The 23,558-nt window shown below is 36.4% G+C and overlaps 1 gene segment (V, D, J or C); it reads right to left on the bottom strand.

The window, feature by feature from the left end:
- Positions 1-6,533: 6,533 nt before the first annotated feature.
- LOC120599946 (T cell receptor alpha variable 13-1-like) lies at positions 6,534-7,416 on the bottom strand. The segment is given in 2 exon segments: positions 6,534-7,120; positions 7,295-7,416. Coding segments are annotated over 2 exon segments (435 nt in total).
- Positions 7,417-23,558: the final 16,142 nt, after the last annotated feature.

Genomic DNA, 23,558 nt, shown 5'->3' with positions numbered 1-23,558 from the left:
GCCTCCAGGAGACACATCTCAGCTCCAAAGACAAATATAGACTCAAAGTGAAAGGGTGGAAAATGACATTTCAAGCAAATAGCATTCAGAAAAAAGCGGGAGCAGTGGTACTAATATCAGACGAAATAGACTTCAAAAAGATAAAGAAAGATACTGAGGGACACTTCATAATGATAAAGGGAATCATGCACCAAGAAGACGTAACACTTATTAACATTTATGCTCCCAATCAGGGAGACCCGAAATAGGTAAAGCAACAAGGTAAAGAGACAACCATCCAAATGGGAAAACATATTTGCAAGCAATGCCTCCGATAAGGGCCTAATATCCCAAATATACAAAGAACTCGTAGGACTCAATAACAACAAAAAAACAAATGATCCAATCAAAAAATGGGCAGAAGACCTGAACAGACACTTCTCCCTAGAGGACATACAAATGGCCAACAAATATATGAAAAGATGCTCAATATCGCTAGCTATTAGAGAAATGCAAATCGAAACCACAATGAGATACCATTTCACACCTATTAGAATAGCTATAATCAACAGGACAAGTAATAACAAATGTTGGAGAGGATCTTCAGAAAATGGAGCCCTCATACACTGCTAGTGGGACTGCAAATTGGTACAGCCACTATAGAAAAGAGTATGGAGTTTCCTCAAAAAACTGAGAATTGATCTACCATATGATCCATCAATCCCTCTACTTGGTATTTACTCCAAAGATTTGAAAACCCATTCCAAAAAGAGATTTGCTCACCGATGTTCATAGCAGCATTATTCAAAGTGGCCAGGACATGGAAGCAACTGAAGTGTCCTATGAAAGATAATTGACTAAAGAAGCCATGGTACATATATACAATGGAATATTACTCAGCCATAAGAAGAGATGAAATATTACTGTTTGTGACAACATGAATGGACCTTGAGATAATAATGCTAAGTGAAATAAGCCAGACTTAAGAAGTAGAAAATCACATGATATCACTTATATGTGGGACATAAACCTAAAAGCAACAAATGAGCAGGACAAACAAACAGAGACTCATGGACACAGACTATAAACTAGTGGTTACCAGAAGACTATAGACATGTGGTTACTAGAGGAGTGAGGGTAGATGGCGTATGGGGGATGAAATATAGAGTTTAGGGGGAGGGTGAAGTGGATAAAGTGTATCAAATATATGGTAGCTGTAGGAAACTGGACTTTGGGTGGTAAATACACCATAAAATATATAGATGTCAAATGATAATGTATACCTGAAAATTATATATTCATATTAACCAATGTTAGCCCAATAAACTTAACCTAAAAATAAATAGATAAATAAATAAATGAATGAATAAATAAATAAATGACAAAAACATAAAACAAAAATCAATATTTGTAAGGAGTTAATGATTGGGGAGTGTGTAATTATAAAAAGATAGCACAAGAGCTTTGGGGAGCAATTGCACTCTTCTCTATCATGTTGTGTGATAGTTACCTAGTATACACTATGTGTTTAGAATTCAAAACTACAGATATAACTATACAGAGAAATAATCAATTTTTCTATATCACTTTTTAAAATAAAAATTTAAAACACTGAGAAATAAAATTTTAAAACACAAATAAAGTAATTGATGTGGTTTCTATTTTCATGGCTGAACTCTGCTGAATATGTACATTATTTTCTCAACTTGGGAAAGAAGTGCACCTGCCATGCCAACAGTGATAGGCAAAATAATGGCTAAAAAAACAACCAGATCTAAATCTTCAGATTCTGTGAATGTTGTCTTGTATGGGAACACGCAAACACATATACACAGGAAAAAACTTTTGAAGATATGATTAATTAAGAATCCTGAGATGGGAAAATAATTTTGGATTATATGAGCCTAAATGTATTCACATGTGTACTTTTAAAAGGGAGACAGAAGGAGATTTGATGACAGAAAAAGAGAAGCCAAAGAGATCGTAGATGCAAAGATTGGAGTGACGTGTCCACAATCCAAGAAATATCGGCACCCACTACAGCCAGAAGATTCAAGGAATAAATTATCTCCTAGACCCTCTGGATCAGGTGCAGCCCTCCTGACAACTTGATTTTAGTTCAATGGAAATAATTTCAACTTCTGGCATTTAGAACCATGACAGAAAAAAATTCTTTCTTGTGTGTGTTGATTTAGTATACATATAGAAAGAAAACCTTTCTTATTAAATCCATTGGGGTAACACTGATTAATAAAATCATATAGGTTTCAGCTGTACAATTCAATAACCCATCATACATATATATTGCACTGTGTGTTCACCACCCAAAATAAATCTCCTCCTGTCACCATATTATTTGACTCCCTTTTTCCTTAACTACCTCCTCCCTCCACCTTTCCTTCTAGTAACCACTAAACTGTTGTCTGTCATGAGATTTTGCTTGTCTGTCTTGTTTGTTTGTTGCTTTCAATTTTATATCCCACATATGAGCGAAGTCATATGGTTCTCGACTTTTTCTGTCTCACTTATTTTGCTTAGCATGATAAGCTCAAGATTCATTCATTTTGTTGCAAATGGCAAAATCTCATCCTTTCTTATGGCTATGGAATATTCCATTGTATATATGTACCACTTCTTCTTTATCCAATCATTCATGGAAAGACGCTTCGGTTGTTGCCATGTCTTGGCCACCATGAATAATGCCACAGTGAACACAAGGTACATATATCTTTACAGAAAAAAATTTCTGTTATTTTAAGCCACCAAGTTTGTGGTAAATTGTCCAGAGGCAGTAGGAACCAAATATACAAACCACCCTGAAGTTTTAAAGCTTGAATGTGTCTGAATCCAAGCTAACTATATACTGAGTCTGCACACTCTAGCTAGAACATTCTTTTTCTTCCATTGCATAAACTCTCAAGTATGATAAATCATTAAGCCCAAAGCAATAGCCACTTTCTCTTCTAACTTGGTTTGAGAAGAATAAACCAATAAAATATAAGCCACACTTCCCTCTCATTCCATTAACAGTCTTAGAGGAAGAAGATCAAAAGAGAATCAGTCTGCTTCTACCAACAGAAGCTATTAGTTATAGTGAGGAAAATAAAAGATAAAAAAAAAATAAAAGCCATTGAGGTGTTGGAAACAGTACTGACCTTTCTTGTTCAGATGTTTTAAATCTAACTTAAACTAATGACTTTCCCTATAAAAACAAAACAGTTAGCTAATAACACACAACTATAATTCAGCCAAGAGGGATCATCTCACCCTACCAATTGCAAATTATATCCACCCTTAGGAAGAATATCAGACACCTCGAAAATAGCCTACCCTTGACCGGGGGTGAAAGAATTAGGGAATTAATTATTTATGCAAATTTGTTCTTTCCATTGATTTACCTACAACACTAGGAGAATTACTCTTTTTAAAAGAAACTTGTGAATTTATATAGAACCATAAAGGACTCTGAATAGCCACAACAATCTTGAGAAAGAAGAGAAAGTTGAAAGTATCACACTACCAGATATCAAACTATACTACAAGTCAACAGTAATCAAAATAGCATGATATCGGCGAAAAAAAGAAAGAAAGAAAGAAAGAAAGAAAGAAAAGAAAGGCGAGGGGAGAGAGAGAGAGAGAGAGAGAGAGAGAGAGAGAAGAAAGAGAGAAAGAGAGAGAAGAGAGAAGGAAGGAAGGAAGGAAGGAAGGAAGAAAAGGAAGGAAGGAAGGAAGGAAGGAAGGAAGGAAGGAAGGAAGGAAGGAAGGAAGATAAGTATAAAAAAAAACCCATATATCAATCAATGGAACAGAATAAAGAGCCCCAAAATAAATCCACGCTCACTTAATATATGACAAAAGAGGTAAGAATATATGATGGGGTAAAAAGATCTCTTCAATAAATGGTGCTGGGAAATTGAACAGATATGTGCAAAAAAAGAAACTGGATCACCTTCTTACACTGTATACAAAAACAGACTCCAAATGGATTAAAGACTAAATGTAAGACCCAAAACCATAAAACGTCTATAAGAAAATATAGGCAGTAATCTCTCTGATATTGCTACTAGTAACTTCGTTTCAGACATATCTCCTCAGGCAAGGAAAACAAAAGAAAATATAAACAAAAGGGACTACAACAACCTAAAAAGCTCTGTACAGCAAAGGAAACCATCAACAAAATGAAAAGACAACTCACTGAATGAGAAAAGATATTCACTTATGATACATCTGGTAAAAAGTTAATATCTAAAATATATAAAGAAATCATACAACTCAACAACAACAACAACAAAAACGAACAATCCAATTAAAAAATAGGAAGAAAGCATGAACGGATATTTCTCCAAAGAGGAAATACAGATGGCCAATAGACGTATGAAAAAATGCTCAAGGACACTAATTATCAGAGAAAATCAAATTATACCCACAATGAGATATCGCCTCACACCTGTCAGAATGGTTATCATCAATAAATCAAAAAACAAGTGCTGGTGAGGATGCAAAGAAAAGGGAACTCTCATACACCGTTGGCGGCAATGCAAATTGGTACAGCCACTATGGAAAACAGTCCGGAGGTTTCTCAAAAAATTAAAAACAGTTATTCCTTTTGACCTAGCAATTGCACTTCTGGATATTTATCCGAAGAAAGCCAAAATAATAATTTGTAAAGATCTATGCACCTCTATATTCATGGCAACACTATTTACAATAGCCAAGATGTGGAAGCAGATGATTTGATAAAGAAGTTATTGTTTACATATACCATGGAATATTATTTAGCCATCAAAAAAAAAAATGAAATCATACCACTTGCAATGACATGGATAGACCTAGAGATTTTATGCTGAGTGAAATAAGTCAGACAGAGAAAGATAAATACCATATGGTTTCACTTATATGCAGATTCTAAGGAACAAAACAAACAAACTAATCAAAAACAGACTCATAAATATAGAGGACAATCTGGTGATGGCCAGAGGGTAGGGAGGGTTGAGGAGCTGGGAAAAAGGGATGAAGGGTTAAAGAAGTAAAAATTAGTAGTTGATAGACGGTCATGGGGATGGGAGATATAGCATAGGGAATGCAGTCAGTATTAATTAATGGCTAGGTGGAGAGCTAGAGGAGAGAAAAAGCAATTGGGGGGTCACTTTATAAACTATATAAATGTCTAACCAATGTACTGTATACAATATACTTGAAACTAATAATACAAAAAAAATCAAGGGATTATAGCTTCTCTTGAAGGATCAGGAAAAAACTAAAAAAATAAAGGCAATAACTACTTTTCTATCAAAAACTACTCTAAATGTAAATGGTTTAAATTCTCAAATCGAAACACGTAGGGTGGCTGAATGGATAAGAAAACAAGAAACTTATATGTGCTACCTACAAGAGACTCCTTTCATATCGAAAGACACACACAGACTGAAAGTAAAGGGATGTGAAAACATATGTCACAAAAATGGAAATGAAAAAGAAAAGCTGGGGTAGCAATAGTTATACAGACAAAATAGACTTTTAAAAAGGCTATAATAAGAAACGAAGAAGGACCCAGTAATCCCTCTTTCGGGTATTTATCTGAAAAAAAACAAAACACTACTTCAAAGTGACATGTGCATCCATATGTTCGTTGCAGCATTATTGACAATAGCCAAGATATGGAGGCAACCTGGGTGTCTATTAATGGGTGGATAAGTATAAAAGAGGTGTAAATATATACAATATTACAAAGCCATAATAATGAATGAAAATGTACCCCTCGGGACAACATGGATATATCTACAGGATATTGTGCTAAGTGAAATAAGACAGGCAGAGAAAGACAAATACCATCTGATTTCACTTATATGTGGAATCGAAAAATCAAAATATACAAACAAAACAGAATTAATCTCATAGATACAGAAAACCTATTGATGGTTGCAAAATGAGAGGGAGTTCGGAGGGTATGGAGAAAAAGAGGAAGAGATTCAGAAGTATAAATTCGTAGCTTCACAATAGTCATGGAATGTAAAGTGTAGCATGGGGAATGTAGTCAATAATATTGTAATAATGCTGTATGGTATCAGATGGTCATTAGGTTTATCAGGGTATTACTTTATAAATTTTATAAATGTTTAATCACAATGTTGTACACCTGAAACTAATATAATACTGTATGTCAACTATAATTGAAAAATTAAAAAAAAATTAAATAAATACATAAAGTACTCAGAGCATATAGAACAGCTGACAAATTTTACCATAAATATACAGGGAGGCAGAAAATACAATGTAATTGTGGTTTCTGACATGCTCTTAGAACTATTAAAAATCAGGAATTAGAGAAGACAAAAATCGGAATGCACAATTCAAGATTTACTATTAAGTGAAAAAATCAGAATCTTAATTATACTAGAATTTGTGAAAATGGTACATTATATATAAGCAATAAATTAACTGGCTGTATAATTATCAATTTTACATATTTATATTTTATATATTTTCTATATTTAGCATGTAATGCTTTATAATTGGGCAAAAAAATAACAAGCAAAATTTGAAAGACAAGATTTAAAATCTCATTCGTAATAGAAATACTCAGAATTTAATTATATGTAAAGAGCCTGACTAGCAAATGTAAAGTCATTTTCAAAGTCTAAATTTCACAAATCCACCAAACAGTCAACTGACAAAACATTCTTTCTGGGTCATCTTAAACCTAACCTTCTTATTATGTGTTTTTAACAGACAACACATTCGTTTCCACTTGCAGACAAACGCTATCTGACAAAGGTCTGTCCCTTCAAAGAAGGGGGCTGCTCCACTCCCAGGATTGTGCACAGCTTGCAGGTGCCTGGGAAGCACTGTGGACTTGCTGAGCAGAAGTAGACAGCTGAGTCTCCAGGCTGGGTGGCTTCGATGCTCAGGGAGAACTGTTTGTCCGCCTTCCTCAGTGAAACAGTGAATCTTCCATCTTTGTTTTCGTTCTTATTTGAACGAATATCTATAATGAGCTGAGGACCTTTTCCAGCTTCTTGCTTATACCAAAGGAAGTATACTGAAGCACTGTCTGAATAAGTACAGTTGATAACAGAACTGTCTCCCTCCTGGACCCTCAGGGTAGAAGGACGCTGATCCACTTTCTCTCCTCGGATGACCCCTATGCAGAAAGAAAAAGTCAGAGAAAGATGAAAGTATGCCAGATTATTACTGTCCAAAATATACTTTTCCTCTTCTATAGTAACTGGAAGGAACCTGAATAAAGCTAGTCTCTTCCTTGGCTTCTAAAGAAAATCCACTAATATACCCTGTTTCCCATAAACCCTCAACTCACAGTCCAGTTGCAGCCACAAGAACAAAAATAAAGCTCCAACGGATATCTTCAGCATTCTTCCTAATTGAGATCAATTATACACTTATAATCTTCAGCCAATTGAGCTACTTCTGTTATCAGGCTGTCCCTTCTTTTCTCTAACAAACGTGGGGTTTTTCACATTCTCTGCCCAGCCAATAGGAAAAAGGCTCTTCTTCTGCCACAGATGACTCATTCAGAATCCACATATTCTTCATCAACAGCAAAGCACTACCATCTTGTGGTCAAATCAATAACTACTGAACTTGCTGGTTCAATGTTCTCTTACCCTGTGCCTATGAGGGGCTCAGACACAAAAAAGCAGCAATAGGTCAAACAAAGTCTTAGATCAGAGATTAATTTAGATGTCGAGATCACGATTTCTGTCTCTGTCTTCTACTGAGTCATGATTTACACGTTGGAAAGAGGCAGATGCTGTTGCTATTTATTCAACAGTAGACTAGGTCTCTTTTTTTTTAACATTTTATATTTTTCCCCCTCCCCCCTCCACCCTTCCCACTGGTAACCACTAGTCCATTGTCCATGATCATGAGTCTCTGTTTCTTTGCCCTGTTCATTTGTTGCTTTTAGGTTTATATCCCACATATAAGTGATATCACGTGATTATCAACATTTTCTGTCTGGCTTATTTTGCTTAGTATGATTATTTCAAGGTCCATCCATATTGTTGTAAATGGCAGAATTTCATCTCTTTTTATGGCTGAGTAATATATGTACCACAGTTTTTTAGCCAATCATCTATTGTAGGACACTTTGGTTGCTTCTATGTCCTGGCCACTGTGAATAACGCTGTTATGAACATCAGTGTGAAAAATATCTTTACAGATATAAGTTTTCAAGTCTTTGGGGCAAATACCCAGTAGAGGGATTGCTGAATCATATGGTAGATCAATTCTTAGTTTTTTGAACCTCCATACTGTTTTCCATAGTGGCTGTACCAATTTGCAGTCCCTCCAGCAGTGTATGAGGGTTCCTATTTCTCTACATCCTCTCCAACATTTGTTATTACTTGTCCTATTGATTATAGCTATTCTAACAGGTGTGAGATGGTATTTCATTGTGGTTTTGATTTACATTTCCCTAATAGCTAGCAATGTTGAGCATCATTTCATATATTTGTTGGCCATTTGTATGTCCTCTAGGGAGAAGTGTCTGTTCAGATCCTCTGACCATTTTTTGATTGGGTCCTTTGCTTTTCTTATTGCTATTGAGTCCTATGAGTTCTTTGTATATTTTGGATATTAGGCCCTTATTGGAGGCATTGCTTGCAAATCTGTTTTCCCATTTGGATGGTTGTCTCTTTACCTTGTTGTTGCTTTCTTTTGCTGAGCACAAGCTTTTTAGTTTGATGTAGTCTCATTCGTTTATTTTTGCTTTTACTTTCCTTGCCTTTGAGATCACATTCATAACATCCTCTTTAAGTCCAAGATCTTTGAGTATCATTCCTATGTTTTCTTCTACGCATTTTATTGTTTCGGGTCTTATATTCAGATCCTTAATCCATTTTGAGTTCATTTGGTGTGTGGTGATAGACAACAGTCTAGTTTTATTCTTTTGCAGGTTGCTTTCCAGTTTTCTCAGCACCATTTATTGAAGAGGCTTTCCTTTCTCCACCGTATGTTTTTGTCTTTTTTGTCGAAAATTATTTGCCCATATAAATATGGATTTACTTCTGGACTCCCAATTCTGTTCCACTAGTCCATGTTAGACTAGGTCTTTTATACAAAGAAAATATAAAATCTTTTCTTTCAACCAGAATATACATCTACATTTATCAGTTATGGAGAAATACTCTTTCTAAAGGAAACTTGTAAGCGAGAAGATCATTCGATATTTTAAATACCTATTATTTCAGACTCTGCTCCTCTAAGCTGGTCTTGCCCTTGACCTTGCTATTCCCAGAGAACTGACAGTACCTACCAAGAGTCAGAATGTGCAAACTTCCTTCAGTAGAGATGACTGTGACAAGAGGTAAAGGATTGAATCTTAATGATAAAAAAACAGGGACGGGAACTTCCATGAGACGGGAAACAGTCTGACCCATAATTGTGTTGATTTGCAAAGAGAAATCTGATGTGCTTTAAGAAATCTATTGCCATTGTTATGTGTATTATATACAGCAGAGTATTGAAAGATTAGGAATTGTCAGAAAATATCAAGCTGCAGATTCAGAAAAAGTACCTATATGTCAATTTGTTCAACAGGTATTTTTATTTTCTGATATCAAAGGTATGGCATGTCCTAAATGCAGTGACTAACTCACATTCTTAGTGGAATTGCCTCTGAAGTATAAGCCAACTCACCTGGCATGGATTTCTGCTGCCTTTGCTAGTGCTGGCTGACTCAAGTCCCGACTTGATCATTTTACTCCCAAACTCGGCTACAATGTTCTTTTCCATAGACATGATAAAATTTCTCAGTCGTATAAACTTCTAGAATTATCTCCCTCTGTCAAAAACTCTTTTTCATCTCCTTTAATAACTTCCTATTTTCCAATTACCTCTGTAAGAAAAAAAATCTAGGGAAGGCTGAATATTGCCTGTGTCTGCTAGGGAAATACTACAAATAGAAACTGGCTCTAAAGAATTGAACATGAGAAATGGTCCCTGGCAAACCAAGACCACGTCATTTCCATATGTGAAAGCCCCTTTCCTGTGATTTGTACTCACTTATCCTCTCCAGTTATGGAGAATAAGCATAATCCCCCATCCTCATTTCACACCCTTAAGGATTTAAGGATTCTTCAGATATAATGAAGAATTACAAATCAACATATAAGTATCAACATGTAAATATAAATGTGTTTTACGTACATAAAATTTCTCCATTCTAAAGATCTTCCTCTATTCTCTCATTCATCTTCCATAAGTTAGAACTCCCAAATCTTACATCGAGCAAATTCCCTCTTCTTAGAGACCAGACACTTCAGATCAACATTTGCCCTCTTGAGTTACGGATCTAGGATGGAATGTTATTATTTAACTATACTCTGTTCAGCAGAGTATTCCACATGTTAAGACTAGCACAGGTATAGTGAAGCCCTGGACAAAATTTGCAGCTCCAAGATTATTTCATTGGCTATCAAGTGACTCATCATCCAAGTGTCGATCTGGAGAGGCTTCTTCTAGTATCTCCATGGACTGCCAGCTGCATGACGACGATGTTCCCCTTGGGCTCCACAGTCCAATAATCATTTCTTTACAACAACGTGATAGTGATGGTCTCTATTCATGTGCTGGCTTTCAAAAATGTCTGCCTGGGAAAATAAACATATTTGCAATTTCTAGAAAAACCCTTAGAAATACATCAGGGTGTTAGTAGGTGGCACTATACCTGTTGGCTTACTCTTACAAGCCAGTGCGTGATGGACTTGGTTTGCGGGTAATGACGATGGCTCAGCCTGTCTTCTTTCCTGCCCAAAGGGTCAAACATTTACATCAATTAGAATGCTTCATTTCAGCGGTCAAAATGTTAGGCCACAGCTTTCACAAACTCAGACTGCAGAGATCTAAGTGAAGGAGCTTGCATTAGCCAGCTCTCTTTGCTCAGCAGGATGGTCCTGCAGGAGATCTAAGTGAAGGGGCTTGCATTAACTAGCTCTCTTTGCTCAGCAGGATGGTTCCGCAGGAAGAAAGCAGGGACAAGAATCCTGAAGAGGGATTAATGAGATCCAGTTTCTTTCTACTCCCAGCTCAGTTACTATCTTATTATTTCATACTGGCATCTTGGATTTAGCTTCTGTTTTGTAAAATGAAATTTGACTAAAAAGTTTCTGAGGGCTCTTCTGGCTCTAAAATTCTTTTTTACAATTTAACAAAGGAAAGATTTATTGAGGACTGGTTCTGTACAATATGAGTGGTGTGAGACCTGGGAGAACTTGTCCTGCATCATGGAACACCAAGACCATTTTCACAGCCTCATGCAGTCAGGTATGTCTACGGTAGCCCCCAACCAACCCTGAGCCCTCTTCAGTGACAGAGACGGGGTCCGCAGGATGAGTTTCTGTCTGGGTTTTCATTTCTCCTATAGGATCAGTGATGGATCAAGGAGAACCTAAGTCCCTAGAAAAATGGAGTGGAATAGGACTTCACCACTGAGTGTAAGGATCATCACAGGCAGTGCAATGGGGGTGGACTCTATGGCTGAGTCCTGGGGAAACAGAACGTTTCTTTCTGGAAATTCATTTCTTATATGTATATCTGTAACATATCATATCTCTCTTGTAAGAAGAAAACTCAGCAACTTGTAGAACCTGGAGGAGGTGCATGAGTTCAGTCATACGTAGAGGAAAAAACTGCTTTCTCAAACAGCCTGATTGCTTTCTGGCTTCTAGCTCCCTCCTCCCAAGATCAACTCCAGTGTCGAAAACTCACAGCCAGACTGACTACTATAATTTTGGGGGCCCAGTACAAAATGAAAATTTGGGGCAGGAAAAAGAAAAAGAGCTCTCTTTTAAAAAATATTTTCTTACTTAGAAAACATGATGGGATTTACAATGATACATAAGAAACAAAATAAAATTACAATTTGCAAAAAATATTTTGAGGTCATAATTTTAACAATTCAATAACAAAAAATACTTTATTAGTGTGGGATCCTGACAATAATAAGATTTTCTAAAAATTAATTTAGTAAGTTATTTTTTACATTTATACATTCTGTATCACATTTCAATCAATATAATTGAAAACAATGTCAGTTGTTGTTAATAAAAATACTGCAAACAGAATATTTCATAATTTTTAATTTTGAGATGGCTATTTCTGTTGCTGGAACTGATCTTAGAGCTCTTAAGAGTATTTTCTATGGTGTGGCAACATTAGCATAAATAGTTGATAAATGAATTTAAAATATAAATTCTAGTGAATCTAGAGCTGATGTCACTAGTGGAACAATTTTTCTATAAAAGATTTAATTCTTCATAGCAATCAGATTTAATTTTAAATGTAAATTTATACAGCAACATTTTAATGTTTTCTCTGACATTTTCTGTAATAGCAGAGGACTTCTAAGAAACTAAAAGTGCTTTCATGACTTGTATATAATAATGCAGAATGCTTGTTTATGCATGCTATCACTGTCTTTTTAATTACAAGGAAAATTAATTTAACTATCTTCTATGTTAATACTGAGTTTGCTGAATTAGTTCAAACTGCACGTGCAAATGACATTTTTTTACTGAAGCTATTATTTTTCTATTTAATTTGTATTTCTAAGCCTATGAATATTTGCTTTCCAATGTTGCAGCAATTTTCAAAGCATGAATCTCTAAACTTTTGAGTATTCTATTAACTCTTGGACACGCTTTATTGCAATAAGTTTACTGTGCAAAGGCAACTGTGCCAGCAACATGCCTGCCCCGTGGGAGGGGTGGGGCTGCAGGCCCAGCTGTAGTTTGGGTATAGGCTGCAGATCGCCTGGGAGCACTGTGCGTCCCCTGCACAGAGGTAGGTGGCTGAGTCCTGCACTTGGGAGGCTGTGATGAGCAGGGTACTATACAGTTCCTTAGTATTCATTGTGGAGCTTAACCTTCCATTTTGCTTCGTTCCTGAACTCATGAAAAACAGACTGGTGAGGCCGCCTCCAGGATTCTGTCGGAACCACTGCATAAATGTCACCGTGGTAGAAAAATTGCACCTCAGAGTAGAATTGGTTCCCTCCTGGAGACTCAGCGATGGACTCTGCTCCACGTTCATTCCTCTCACACCTGCTTGGAAAGAGGAAAACGAACACGAATGATGTCACTGGGGACTGATGATGCAGTTTCTAAACCTATGAAGTATTCCAAGAAGCACCGAAACAAGACTGTCTAGGAACTGTGTCAGCTCTCCCTTCCTTCCCTCCACCTTCAGCTATGGAACACTTCCCAGTACCCCATCTGAGATGGAGCCAACTCACAGCAAACTTGGACCCACAGAAGCCCCAGCAGAGCTCCCCGGTGTCTCTCCATGACTCCTTGCCCAGTTACTGTGGTGTCCTTGCCCCTGCTCTGGAGGGGGTAGAGTCCTGGACCAGCAAATGTTGTCTTTCAGTCGTTAGATTCCACCAGACTCACTGAACAGCAGTCACATCTGAGCCTTGTCATTCAGTTAAAAGGAAACTCCACCCACAGGAGCCCAGTCAGATGGCACAGTCGTCCTTTCAAAATCATAGATGCAAAGTGCAAATAGTGCAGGACAGTCGTGGACAGTATTTACAATACACGAAGTTATAAGGTGCTTTTTTTCTTAAAACACTTTATGTAAGAGAACTTTGTGTTTGTGAGAAAAGGGAGATGATACTTTTGATAAGAGTCAGGGGGTAGAGTCCTGAACCAGGCAAATGTTGTCTTTCAGTCGTTAGGTTCCGCCAGACTCACTGAGCACCAATCACATCTGAGACCTGTCATTCCCTTAACAGGAAACTCTACAACAAGAGTCATAAAAACCCAGCCCATTCAGTCACCATCTGCATAGAAAACGTTTCCAACAAAGGTTCTGTTAGTGAAAAATAAGTATATGTATGATGTATAATTCTACTCTGACTTAATTTCCACCTCTCCCTCTATCCTGTCCAACACCTGAGCACCCGAGACCCACACAGCTATTTCTCATCAAGCCACACATTACAGGTCACATTAAATGTTGTCCTCTTCCTTTCCTCCTAGTTGTGTTTCTTATTTTGTCACGTTATCTCCTACTCTCCTCTTCGTTCTGTTTTCTTCTAGTCTCAGGGGAGATATATGAAAAGGAAGGATATTTTGGGTGTTGAAATAATTTCTAAGTGCATATTTTGTGGAAAATTTAGCTATAAAAATTTTTTAATGGAAACAGGTTATGAAGTTGTTTTCTGTTGAACTTCATGCTCACGACCGCTGTTAACATTCTAACCTCCATGCCTCTGCTCAGAGAATCATCCTCACAAAGGATTTATACAGTATGGAATCTCTGAGGTGTACAGAGTCACAGAAATGAAAACTTGAGGGGAACTTTACACAAACACTTTTCCTCCTTTCCCCACATTTTCTGTCTATAATTTAACTGGCTCGCATGCTCTCTGGTCTCCTCACTTAGCTGTTCAACCTTCTGGGACTATCAGAGAAAATCATTCCTTGTAAAGCCAACAGTGCCCCCTAGTGGGCCAAAACCATCAACAGCGACTGCTTCACACCACCTAACCCAATAGTCACACAACTCCAACGTCTTTCACTCCTTGTTTCCAGATGAAGGAAATGCAGATGCTCAGAAAACAAAATACGTAATTAGATTAAATGGCTTTTTTTAATGAACAAATTTCTACTTTTAAATTTTCAGTTCATAAAATTTGTGTAATAAAATAATTTTGCAGTTTGTGCTATTTGATTTCTTTGACTTAGTTCGAAATAACTGCATAAACATTTGCTGAAGTTTTACTATAAATGAGGCAATTTGCTAGGTATTAAGAACATATAAAAGGAATGAGGCAGTAGATTACAGGTTACTGGGGAAGACTAAAATATACATAACTATAAGAGAGTTAAAGAGTAAGACCCGGGGAGAAAAAATAATGGTGTATATGATAGAGGCTCTGTTCATCTCTCTGGCGACCAAATCAAAGTTGTGACAGAAACAAGAAGCAGCAATAAGGAAAAATCCTCTGGGATGAACAAGCCATACAACTGTAGAGAAATCCAAGAAATCGCCCTACAACGACAGAAGGTAGGATGGGGTGAGGACGCAGGGCTACAAGTGGCTGAGTGAGACAGAGGCTGTGGCAGTGGTGGCAGCAGATGCCTCTTAAAGTGACCAGGTCCACAAGCGAATTTTCTCAGTGAGGGACCTGCTCACTCTGAGCACCAGTGCCGATTCGGCTGCACGCTGGGGCACCAGGGACTTATAGGGAGACATTGTCAGAGTGAGGGCCAAGGTGAGAGTTGCTCTGTACAGAAGTGCCGGCAGTATCCATTGTTCCCTGTTCTACTCTCCCCCTCCCAGTTAGCAAACACAGTGCTGCCATAGTCGAGGTGTCATCAAACTCGATAATAGAGGTTGCTCTGCCCAGATAAGTCCCTGAAACCTTGCTTCCCCCAACTCACGGCTCCACCCAAGCCACTTCCAGGTAGATCCTCAATGACTCAGATGTTCCTTGCTGAGCAGCTCCTAGATTCACACTGGAGGCAGCTGGCCTTGGTTTCTGGTGTGGCCTTTTGAGGCAACTATAAGCACAGCATCTGTGGATTGCTTGCTGAATCTTAATAAGTGGCTCTGGAGGGGTAGAGGCTTGGGCTAAATTTGGCCTGCAGCTGAACCCCTCTCAGGGCTGTGTCACTAGACACCTACTTCACAAATCCACACTAATAAGACCGGGAGGCTTAGGAGCTTTGCTTAGTGCATAGAAACAGATACGTAAAGGCAGCCAAAATGGGAAGACAAAGAAGCAGAAGCCATATGACAGAACAGAACAGAGATCCAGATATAATGGAGTCAAGTAATCCAACAGATGCAGAGTTTAAAACACTGGTTATAAAGATGCTCAATGAATTTTGGGGACATGTAGAGAACTTCAACAAAGAGATTAAAATATATATATATAAAAATGGAAATGAAACTTATAAAAGGGAACCAGTCTGAAATTAAGAACACATTATCTAAGATGAGAAATATATTAAAAGGAATAAACAAAGAAATAAACAAAGTGAATAAAGAAGAGGATTTCATCCCCTATCTAGAAGATGGGAAAGCCAAAGACACACAATCAGAACGGCAAGAGATAAGATGCCAAGACTTTATATATAATTTAAGGAGCATATGGGACACTATTAAGGGTCCAAATATCCATCTGATCGGCGTAACTGAAGAAAATCAAGATGTTGAATGGCTGTTTGAAGAAATAGTGGTGGAAAATTTCCCTAATCTGGTGAAGGAAATGGACATAAAACCCCAAGAAGCACAGAGAATTCCAAAAATCAGAGATCCAAAAAAGCCCACACCAAAACACATCATAATTAAAATGCCAAAGCAGCAAGAGAAAAACAGATAGTTACTTATAAGAGAACACCCATAAGACTGGCAGCTGATTTCTCAAAAGAAACTATGCAGGACAGAAGGGCTTGGCAAAAATATTCGATGGGATGAAGACCCAGAATCTACAACCAAGAATAATTTATCTAGCAAAGCTATCATTGAGAGTTGAAAGATAAAGAGCTTCCCAGACAAAAATAAACTAAAGGAATTTATCATCACCAAGCCAGTATTACAGGAAATATTGGAGAGACCTCTTTAAGAAGAAAAAATCATGTATCAAAAACGGGAATAAAGAATGGTAACAACTACATTCCTATCAATAAGTACCTTAAAGGGAAAAGAATTAGGTGCTTCAACTTAATAACAATAAAGTAGATGAAAGGATAAGAAAACAAGACTCCTACATATGAAAAGGAGGGGCATGGAAAAAGATATTGCTTTGATGGACCTAGAAGGTGTTTAAGTCAGACAGAGAAAGATAAACACAATATGATTTCACTTATATGTGGAATCTGAGGAATAAAAAGAACAAACTAATCAAAAACAGACTCACAAATATAGTGGACAATTTGGTGATGTACAGAGGGGAGAGGGGTTGGAGGACTGGAAGAATGGGGTGAAGGGTTAAAGAAGTACAAATTAGTAGCTGATGGATGGTCACGGGGTTGGGGAACACAGCACAGGGAATGCAGTTAGCATTAATACGTTGGCTAGGTGGAGGGTCAGGGGAGGGAGAGAGCAATTGAGAAGATCATTTTACAAACTGTTTAGATCTCTAACCAATGTACTGTATACTTAAAACTAATTTTTTTAAAAAAAAAAAACAAACACACTTTGAAAAAACATACACTTTAATAAATATGTAAGGGAGAAGAGCAGTACTCGATTTAGTGAGGTGATCACTTTGTGAGTCACATAGATCTCTAATCACTATGCTGTACAACTAAAACTAATATATTATTGTATGCCAACTATAATTTTTAAAAAATCATTGAATTTTACAATGTCAATACAAGCAACTAATTGTTTATTATATTTCAATAAAGCCGCAAAAAAATAAAATAAAAAAATAAAATGTGCTATAATGTAAACCAAAAGCAAAACAAAACAAAACAAAACAAAAAACATGTGCTTAAAAAAAAAAGAATAAGACCTTAAGAGGAATGAAAACGAAAAGCTGTATGACCCCATAAGAGGGGTCAAATACTTGGAGTGGTTGGACAGATCTTGTGAAGAAGGTGTCATTTTCTCCTTTCCCCCTTTTTTGATGAGAAGAATAAAGGAGAATATACATAAAACTTTATGATGGATTTTATGACTTTGTATTAATTTTAATATTAAAAGAAATTCATGAATGTATAAATTATTAAAGGAACAAAACTTTACATATAGACTAAAATCCCCTTTCACAAGCACACCTGATTTTGACTTTTTCATCATTCATTAATTTGGAATTGATGCCTCTGGATGTTTTACTATAGATTCACATACCTGTATCAAATATATGAATAAACAGAAAATATGTATTATTTTATTTACAGTTTTCACCTTAATACAAAATGACACATATTGTGCATACCTTTTTGTAACTTGCTTTATAAACTCAATAATAAATCTTGTAGATTGTATCATGTTAACACCCATAGGTCCTTCTTCTGCATTATATGCCATATTATGGATATACTACAATTTATATACAACCCTTCCTCTATTTATGGGGAGTTGAGGTGACTTTTTTAACTATAAATTACAACACTATGATAAACTTTTTTGAGCATTCCTCTTTAATCATGTGTGCACATGTTTCTCTAGGAGCAGAGACTAGAAAGAAGCGAAGGAACAAGTCTTGGGTCCAGTAGATGAAATTCACTCCAGGCAAAGGGAAGATCAGGGGCAAAGGCTCTGAGGAAGAATCACGAATTCATGTTCTGATTATTGTGTTCAATGGGTTTTTAAATTGTTTTTTGAAGTGCATTGGAACTGTAGTTGATCAGCTTATTTGATAAGTCTCTCTGAAATTATTATCCTGATATGTTACTGGTATGCACTTTGCTTCAACTAGTCACTGAGTTCATTCTAAAAATAATAAAACAGCAAGAGAAAAAGTACACTCAATGAGAAGGAGTGGAATATATAAAAGGAAAAATATTATTGAATAACATGAATCATAAAAAAAATATGGTGGACAGCAGGTTCTCAAATAACACGGTTTCGGACAATGTCATTTCATTACAACGTTGGTGAGATGCTAGAGAAATGTAACTCTTGTTTATTAGCTTATGGTAAAATTTATTTTGTTATATATAGTTTTACTTAATGTTTCAGAACTTAATGAAGACACTAAGCAAAGAATTATTGTATATAATACATAAGGATACCTGTCATAAAAAAGAAAATTTTACATATCAACAGAGAGAAAAAAGAGAACTTTATCAGTGTAACAGAAGACAAACTACAAAAGAAAAGAAAAAAACAAGAGCATGTGGAGCAAAATCAAAATATTAGAACTGAGTTCAAATAATGACAAGAGTTAGAAGTGATCAGAGAAAAATAACTGATATTGAACAAAAGCAAATACATATAATGTATGCCAACCTGTGTTTCCATGAAAATAAAAGGTTTAAATAAATCAAACATAATAAAAAGTAAATGAATCCAAATACATCAGTAATTCAAACATATGTAAAAAGATTATTTGATTGAATTGAAATAAAAAAAAAACTTGCTTAGGAGACAACCTAAAAGAATGCAACCAAGAAAGCTGAACAGATAGGATGAGTTTCTTCTCCTTAGTGCAAAGACTAACACCTCTTCCTTTATCCAACAAACACATCATACCAGCCAAAGAGATATCTCAAAGGAAAGTCAATTTTTCTAAAGGGACAGAAAAGGAGAATTCAAGAGAACAAATTAGTAAACTAAATTAACTTTTCAAATATGCTACCTAATACAGACAGAAATGGTTTTAAAATTAACATTCAGACAGAAAAGAGAATAGAAGGTAGAAAATAAAGAGATGAAATACCATGAAAAAATTAATATTTACAAACAGAAAAAAGTGAAACTGAAAATAAGGACATTTCATACTCTGATATTGTAGGGCTCTGATAAAGAAGCCAAGTGTAAAAAAATAACTTCTATGAATGAATAATATATATATTTGAGGGTCCCCTCAAAACACATTAAAGAAGATGAGAAAGCTCATCAATATTATATATAATCATTTTGTCCATTAGAAATTGAGAAAATTTAATCAAGGGAAGCCTCAACTGTCTTGTTTGTGAACTTCCCATGTATTTACAGGAAGGGTTCTTACTGAATGAATTATGTCTCCCCCAAATTCATATGTTGAAACCCTAACTCCAAGTATTTAAGAATATGACTGCGTTTGGAGACAGGGCCTTTAAAGATGAGAAGTACTAAAATGAAATAAGGCCATATGGATCAGTCCGAATCCAACGTGACTGGTGTCCTTATAAGAAAAGCAAATTGGGGCATAGACATGCATAGCATAGTGGGAGGATCAAGTGCAGGTACGGTGGGAAGGTGATCAGCTACAAGCCAAGGAGAGAGGCCTCCTTCATCTCGGACTTAGAGTCCAGACTGTGAAAAAAACAAATTTATGTTGTTCTTTAAGCCATCTGGTCTATGGCATTTTGTTATGGCAGCCCAAGTAAACTAAGACAAGGGTCAATTTAAATATCTCATTATAAGAAATACATCACAAAAAGCAATCTGAAGTCATAACTATTCACATAAAATTTTAAAGATTTTAAAATTCCCCTTTTATACCCATGTTTTAGAGCATTTGTTTACTACATAAAAGCATCCTTGTCTTAGATATCCCCATAGAAATTGTACTTGGAAGCCTGATTATCCTAGGGACTTTGTTAATATGCTGAAAAGATTGAACATGTATACTGAATATCTTGTGTATTTGATATTAAGTATGAAAGAAAATAGTGAATTGTTTTTCATAAGTTTACCAAATAAGCCTTCCAATATTTTAATAGTCTTTTATGGCAAAGTGTCTCTAAATCTTAAACTAAAGAATCTCTGGACTATCTAATCAGAAACAGTTATAGGTACATGGCTTCTAGATCTTCAGAATTCGAACAAAAAATTACTTAGAATTTTTTATGATAACTGTATATCACAAAGTAAGAGTGAATATGTCAAAGTGTTAGAATGTATAATTTATATTAAAATTTTTTCAAAACAGACAATAATATAGCATATGCCATTTAAATTGAACTTCAACTCCAAGGAAAATCAATTGTCCTAGTCAAGAAAGCAAATTCCAGGCCAGGGGTGGTCAGCTTGTCTCATAATAGAGAGCTACGACAGAAGAAACTACAACTCAGCAATCTACATCCTGATGCATACCTGAAACTCTGCTAAATAATGTAGTGTGGGTGTTCAGAATGAGTTACCCCAAGATATGTCTCCTTAGTATGTGGATTATTTTGAACTAAAGGCAACTTTAGGCCTGTGATCAAGAGAAACTTCTGCCCCTTACTGAACTACCTAGAAGAACTTAAATTAGGAGCTTTGACTATAATAAGAGATTATCAAAGATAACCACTTTGGTCTATCAACAGGGCACAACAAACGGCTGTATCCTAAACATCTGATCATCTTATCATCCTGCAATGACCCTTTGAAGCCCCCAAGGCACCTTACCTCATCCTTGGCTCAGAATTTCTTTTATACCAATTTTCCCTTTCTGTCTCTGAAACTCTCTTACATATGGGTTCTCTGACTCCATCATGTTTGCGAGGTTCCTAGACATATGTATGTATTAAATTTGATTATATTCTCTTGTTAATGTGTCTCATGTCTATTTGATTAGTAGACCAGCCAAAACAATCTTGAAAGTAGAGGAGAATTTCGTCCTCCCACACAACAGTGAATAGCAGATGTTGGTTTCCTACTGGCAAAAACTAGTGGCATGTTAACTAAAATAATGAATGTTAGATATGGATCTTTAAATAAAAGTATTTAAGATACATGCTTTAACTAATATATTTTAGAGACACACCCTGCTCTTACACGAACAGTATATAAGAATCAAGGGCAAACTATACCCTGCACCTTTATGCATGAGACCGAAGATCAATCCCTAAGATCTCCTGTGTCTAGGCAGTGGTGGATAAGCTGAATGGATTAACAAATTAAGATATATTCATATATTATGATACTAATAAAACGTAATGAGGAACTGATGCACATGAAAACCTTGGTAAATCTTGTTCAGTGAAATAAATCAGGCACAAAAAAGCACCTGGCTTATGATCCCATTGAATTGATGTTTTAAAACACTTAAAACATGAGGGGTTCCAGAAACACAGCAGAGTGAGAGTCGTCCCCAGATCTCTCCCCTTGAAAGAACAATAAGCCAAACATCTAAAACAACCAAAAACACCCAAACTGCACACTAACACGTCTGAGCATGGGATCTGTGCATAAGAGCTACCACAAGTCAGAATCCCAAGTGTCGGGTGCTGGACTGAGAGAAATAAAGAAGCTGCCTCTCGCAACCTCCAGAGATCCCTGCAGAGGAAGGGAGGGGAGAAGGTGAGGCAAATTGCCTGAATAGCTGTGCCTGGGAGTACTGTGAGCTCCACGAAGCCAGCAGCAGGACCCAGTCATCAGGGCAGAAAGCAGAGAAGCAGGTCGGGACCTAAGAGAAACAACAGTTGATATTTACTGGCCACGGCTGCAAAACTGAGGCTGAGCAGTAGCACCCAACACTGATACCAATCACAGCAGAGCCCCAGGGGAAGCTAAGCAAACACTGCTGAGACTGTCGCTGACACTCACAGGGACTGAAACTGAGGGTAGCAAGCGTGATTAAATATCTACAAGAAAATTTAAAAAGGCATTATTAAGGCTTTATATAAAGCAGGGATTCAACAAGTTTAGACGTCAGCTACTGGAAATGAAAAGAAAAGCGCCTTCTTTGCAGCAGGCTAAAGAGAGACCTTTATATAATAAATCTTCTCTCTGGAAAAACAGCAAAATACACTTCCATTATTGCACAGGTGGAGAAATATTATGAGCATAAACATCATGAACAACCAAGATGACAAGGCATCTCAGAAAGAAAGAGAAAAATCTCTAGAAAATAAGCTTACAGACATAGAAATATGGACTTAAATGACAGAGAATTCAGGATGGTACTTCTGAAAAAACTCAGTGAGTTCCAAAACAAGTCATATGAGCAATTTCAGGAATTGAAAAAACACCTAGATGAGCAGAGCAAGGAGACTGAAACCCTCAAAAAGAACCAAATAGAATTTCTGGAGATAAAACACACTGCAAGAGTTGAAAAATGAAGTAGCAAGCTTGAGAAATAGAGTCAACCAAATAGAGGAAAGGATTAGTGATATCGAAGACAGAAATCTAGAAATAAATCAGAGAGAAATCAAAGAATAAAAAATAATGAAAGAGAAATACAAGAACTAGCTGACACCATCAGGAGAGAAAACATAAGAAAAATGGGCATTACTGAAGTTGAGGAAAAGGAGCAGGGACTAGAAATCATTTTCAGACAAATAGTGGACAAGAATTTTAAGGAATGAGCTGGAGCTTAGAATTCAAGAAGTCAGCAGAACACTCAATTATCTCAACCCAAAAAGGTTTTCGCCAAGACACATTGTGTTAAAGTTATCAAAAATTAACGACAAAGACAAAATTCTCAGGGCAGCCAGGCAGAAGAAAATGGTAACATATAAAGGAAATCCCATTAGATTATCATCAAACTTCTCAGTGCAGGAATGGAATAGAATCGAATATTTAACTATTAAGTGCAAGGAACTACCAGCCTCGAATAATGTATCCAGTTAAGCTCTCCTGTAGATATGAAGGAGAAATTAAGACTTTTCCAGACATACAAAAATTCAGGGATCTCCACTATGAGGTCTGCGCTATAGGAAATACTGAAAGGTGTCAGCTCGCCTAAAACAAAATGAAAAAAAAAAAAAGAGAGAGAGAATTGCTATATCAAGATAGTAATGAACGTTCGGCATACATAGGGACAAATTGAGATAAGAGTGATAGAAAAGGGATGGATTCAAAGATCCAAATTCACAAAGGGGAATGTAGAAAAGGCATATGCAGAAGAAAATGGACTACTGTAAATATATATAACTATCCTTTACGTATTTGTAATGGTAACCACGCACAGAAGATTCAGAACTGAAATATATAACATAAAATAGGAAAAAACAGAAGAAAAACCC

This window comes from Pteropus medius, unplaced genomic scaffold (genome assembly GCF_902729225.1).
Source record: "Pteropus medius unplaced genomic scaffold, Ma_sr-lr_union100, whole genome shotgun sequence".
Lineage (NCBI taxonomy): Eukaryota > Metazoa > Chordata > Mammalia > Chiroptera > Pteropodidae > Pteropus > Pteropus medius.
This window is presented reverse-complemented; position numbering and strand designations above follow the sequence as displayed.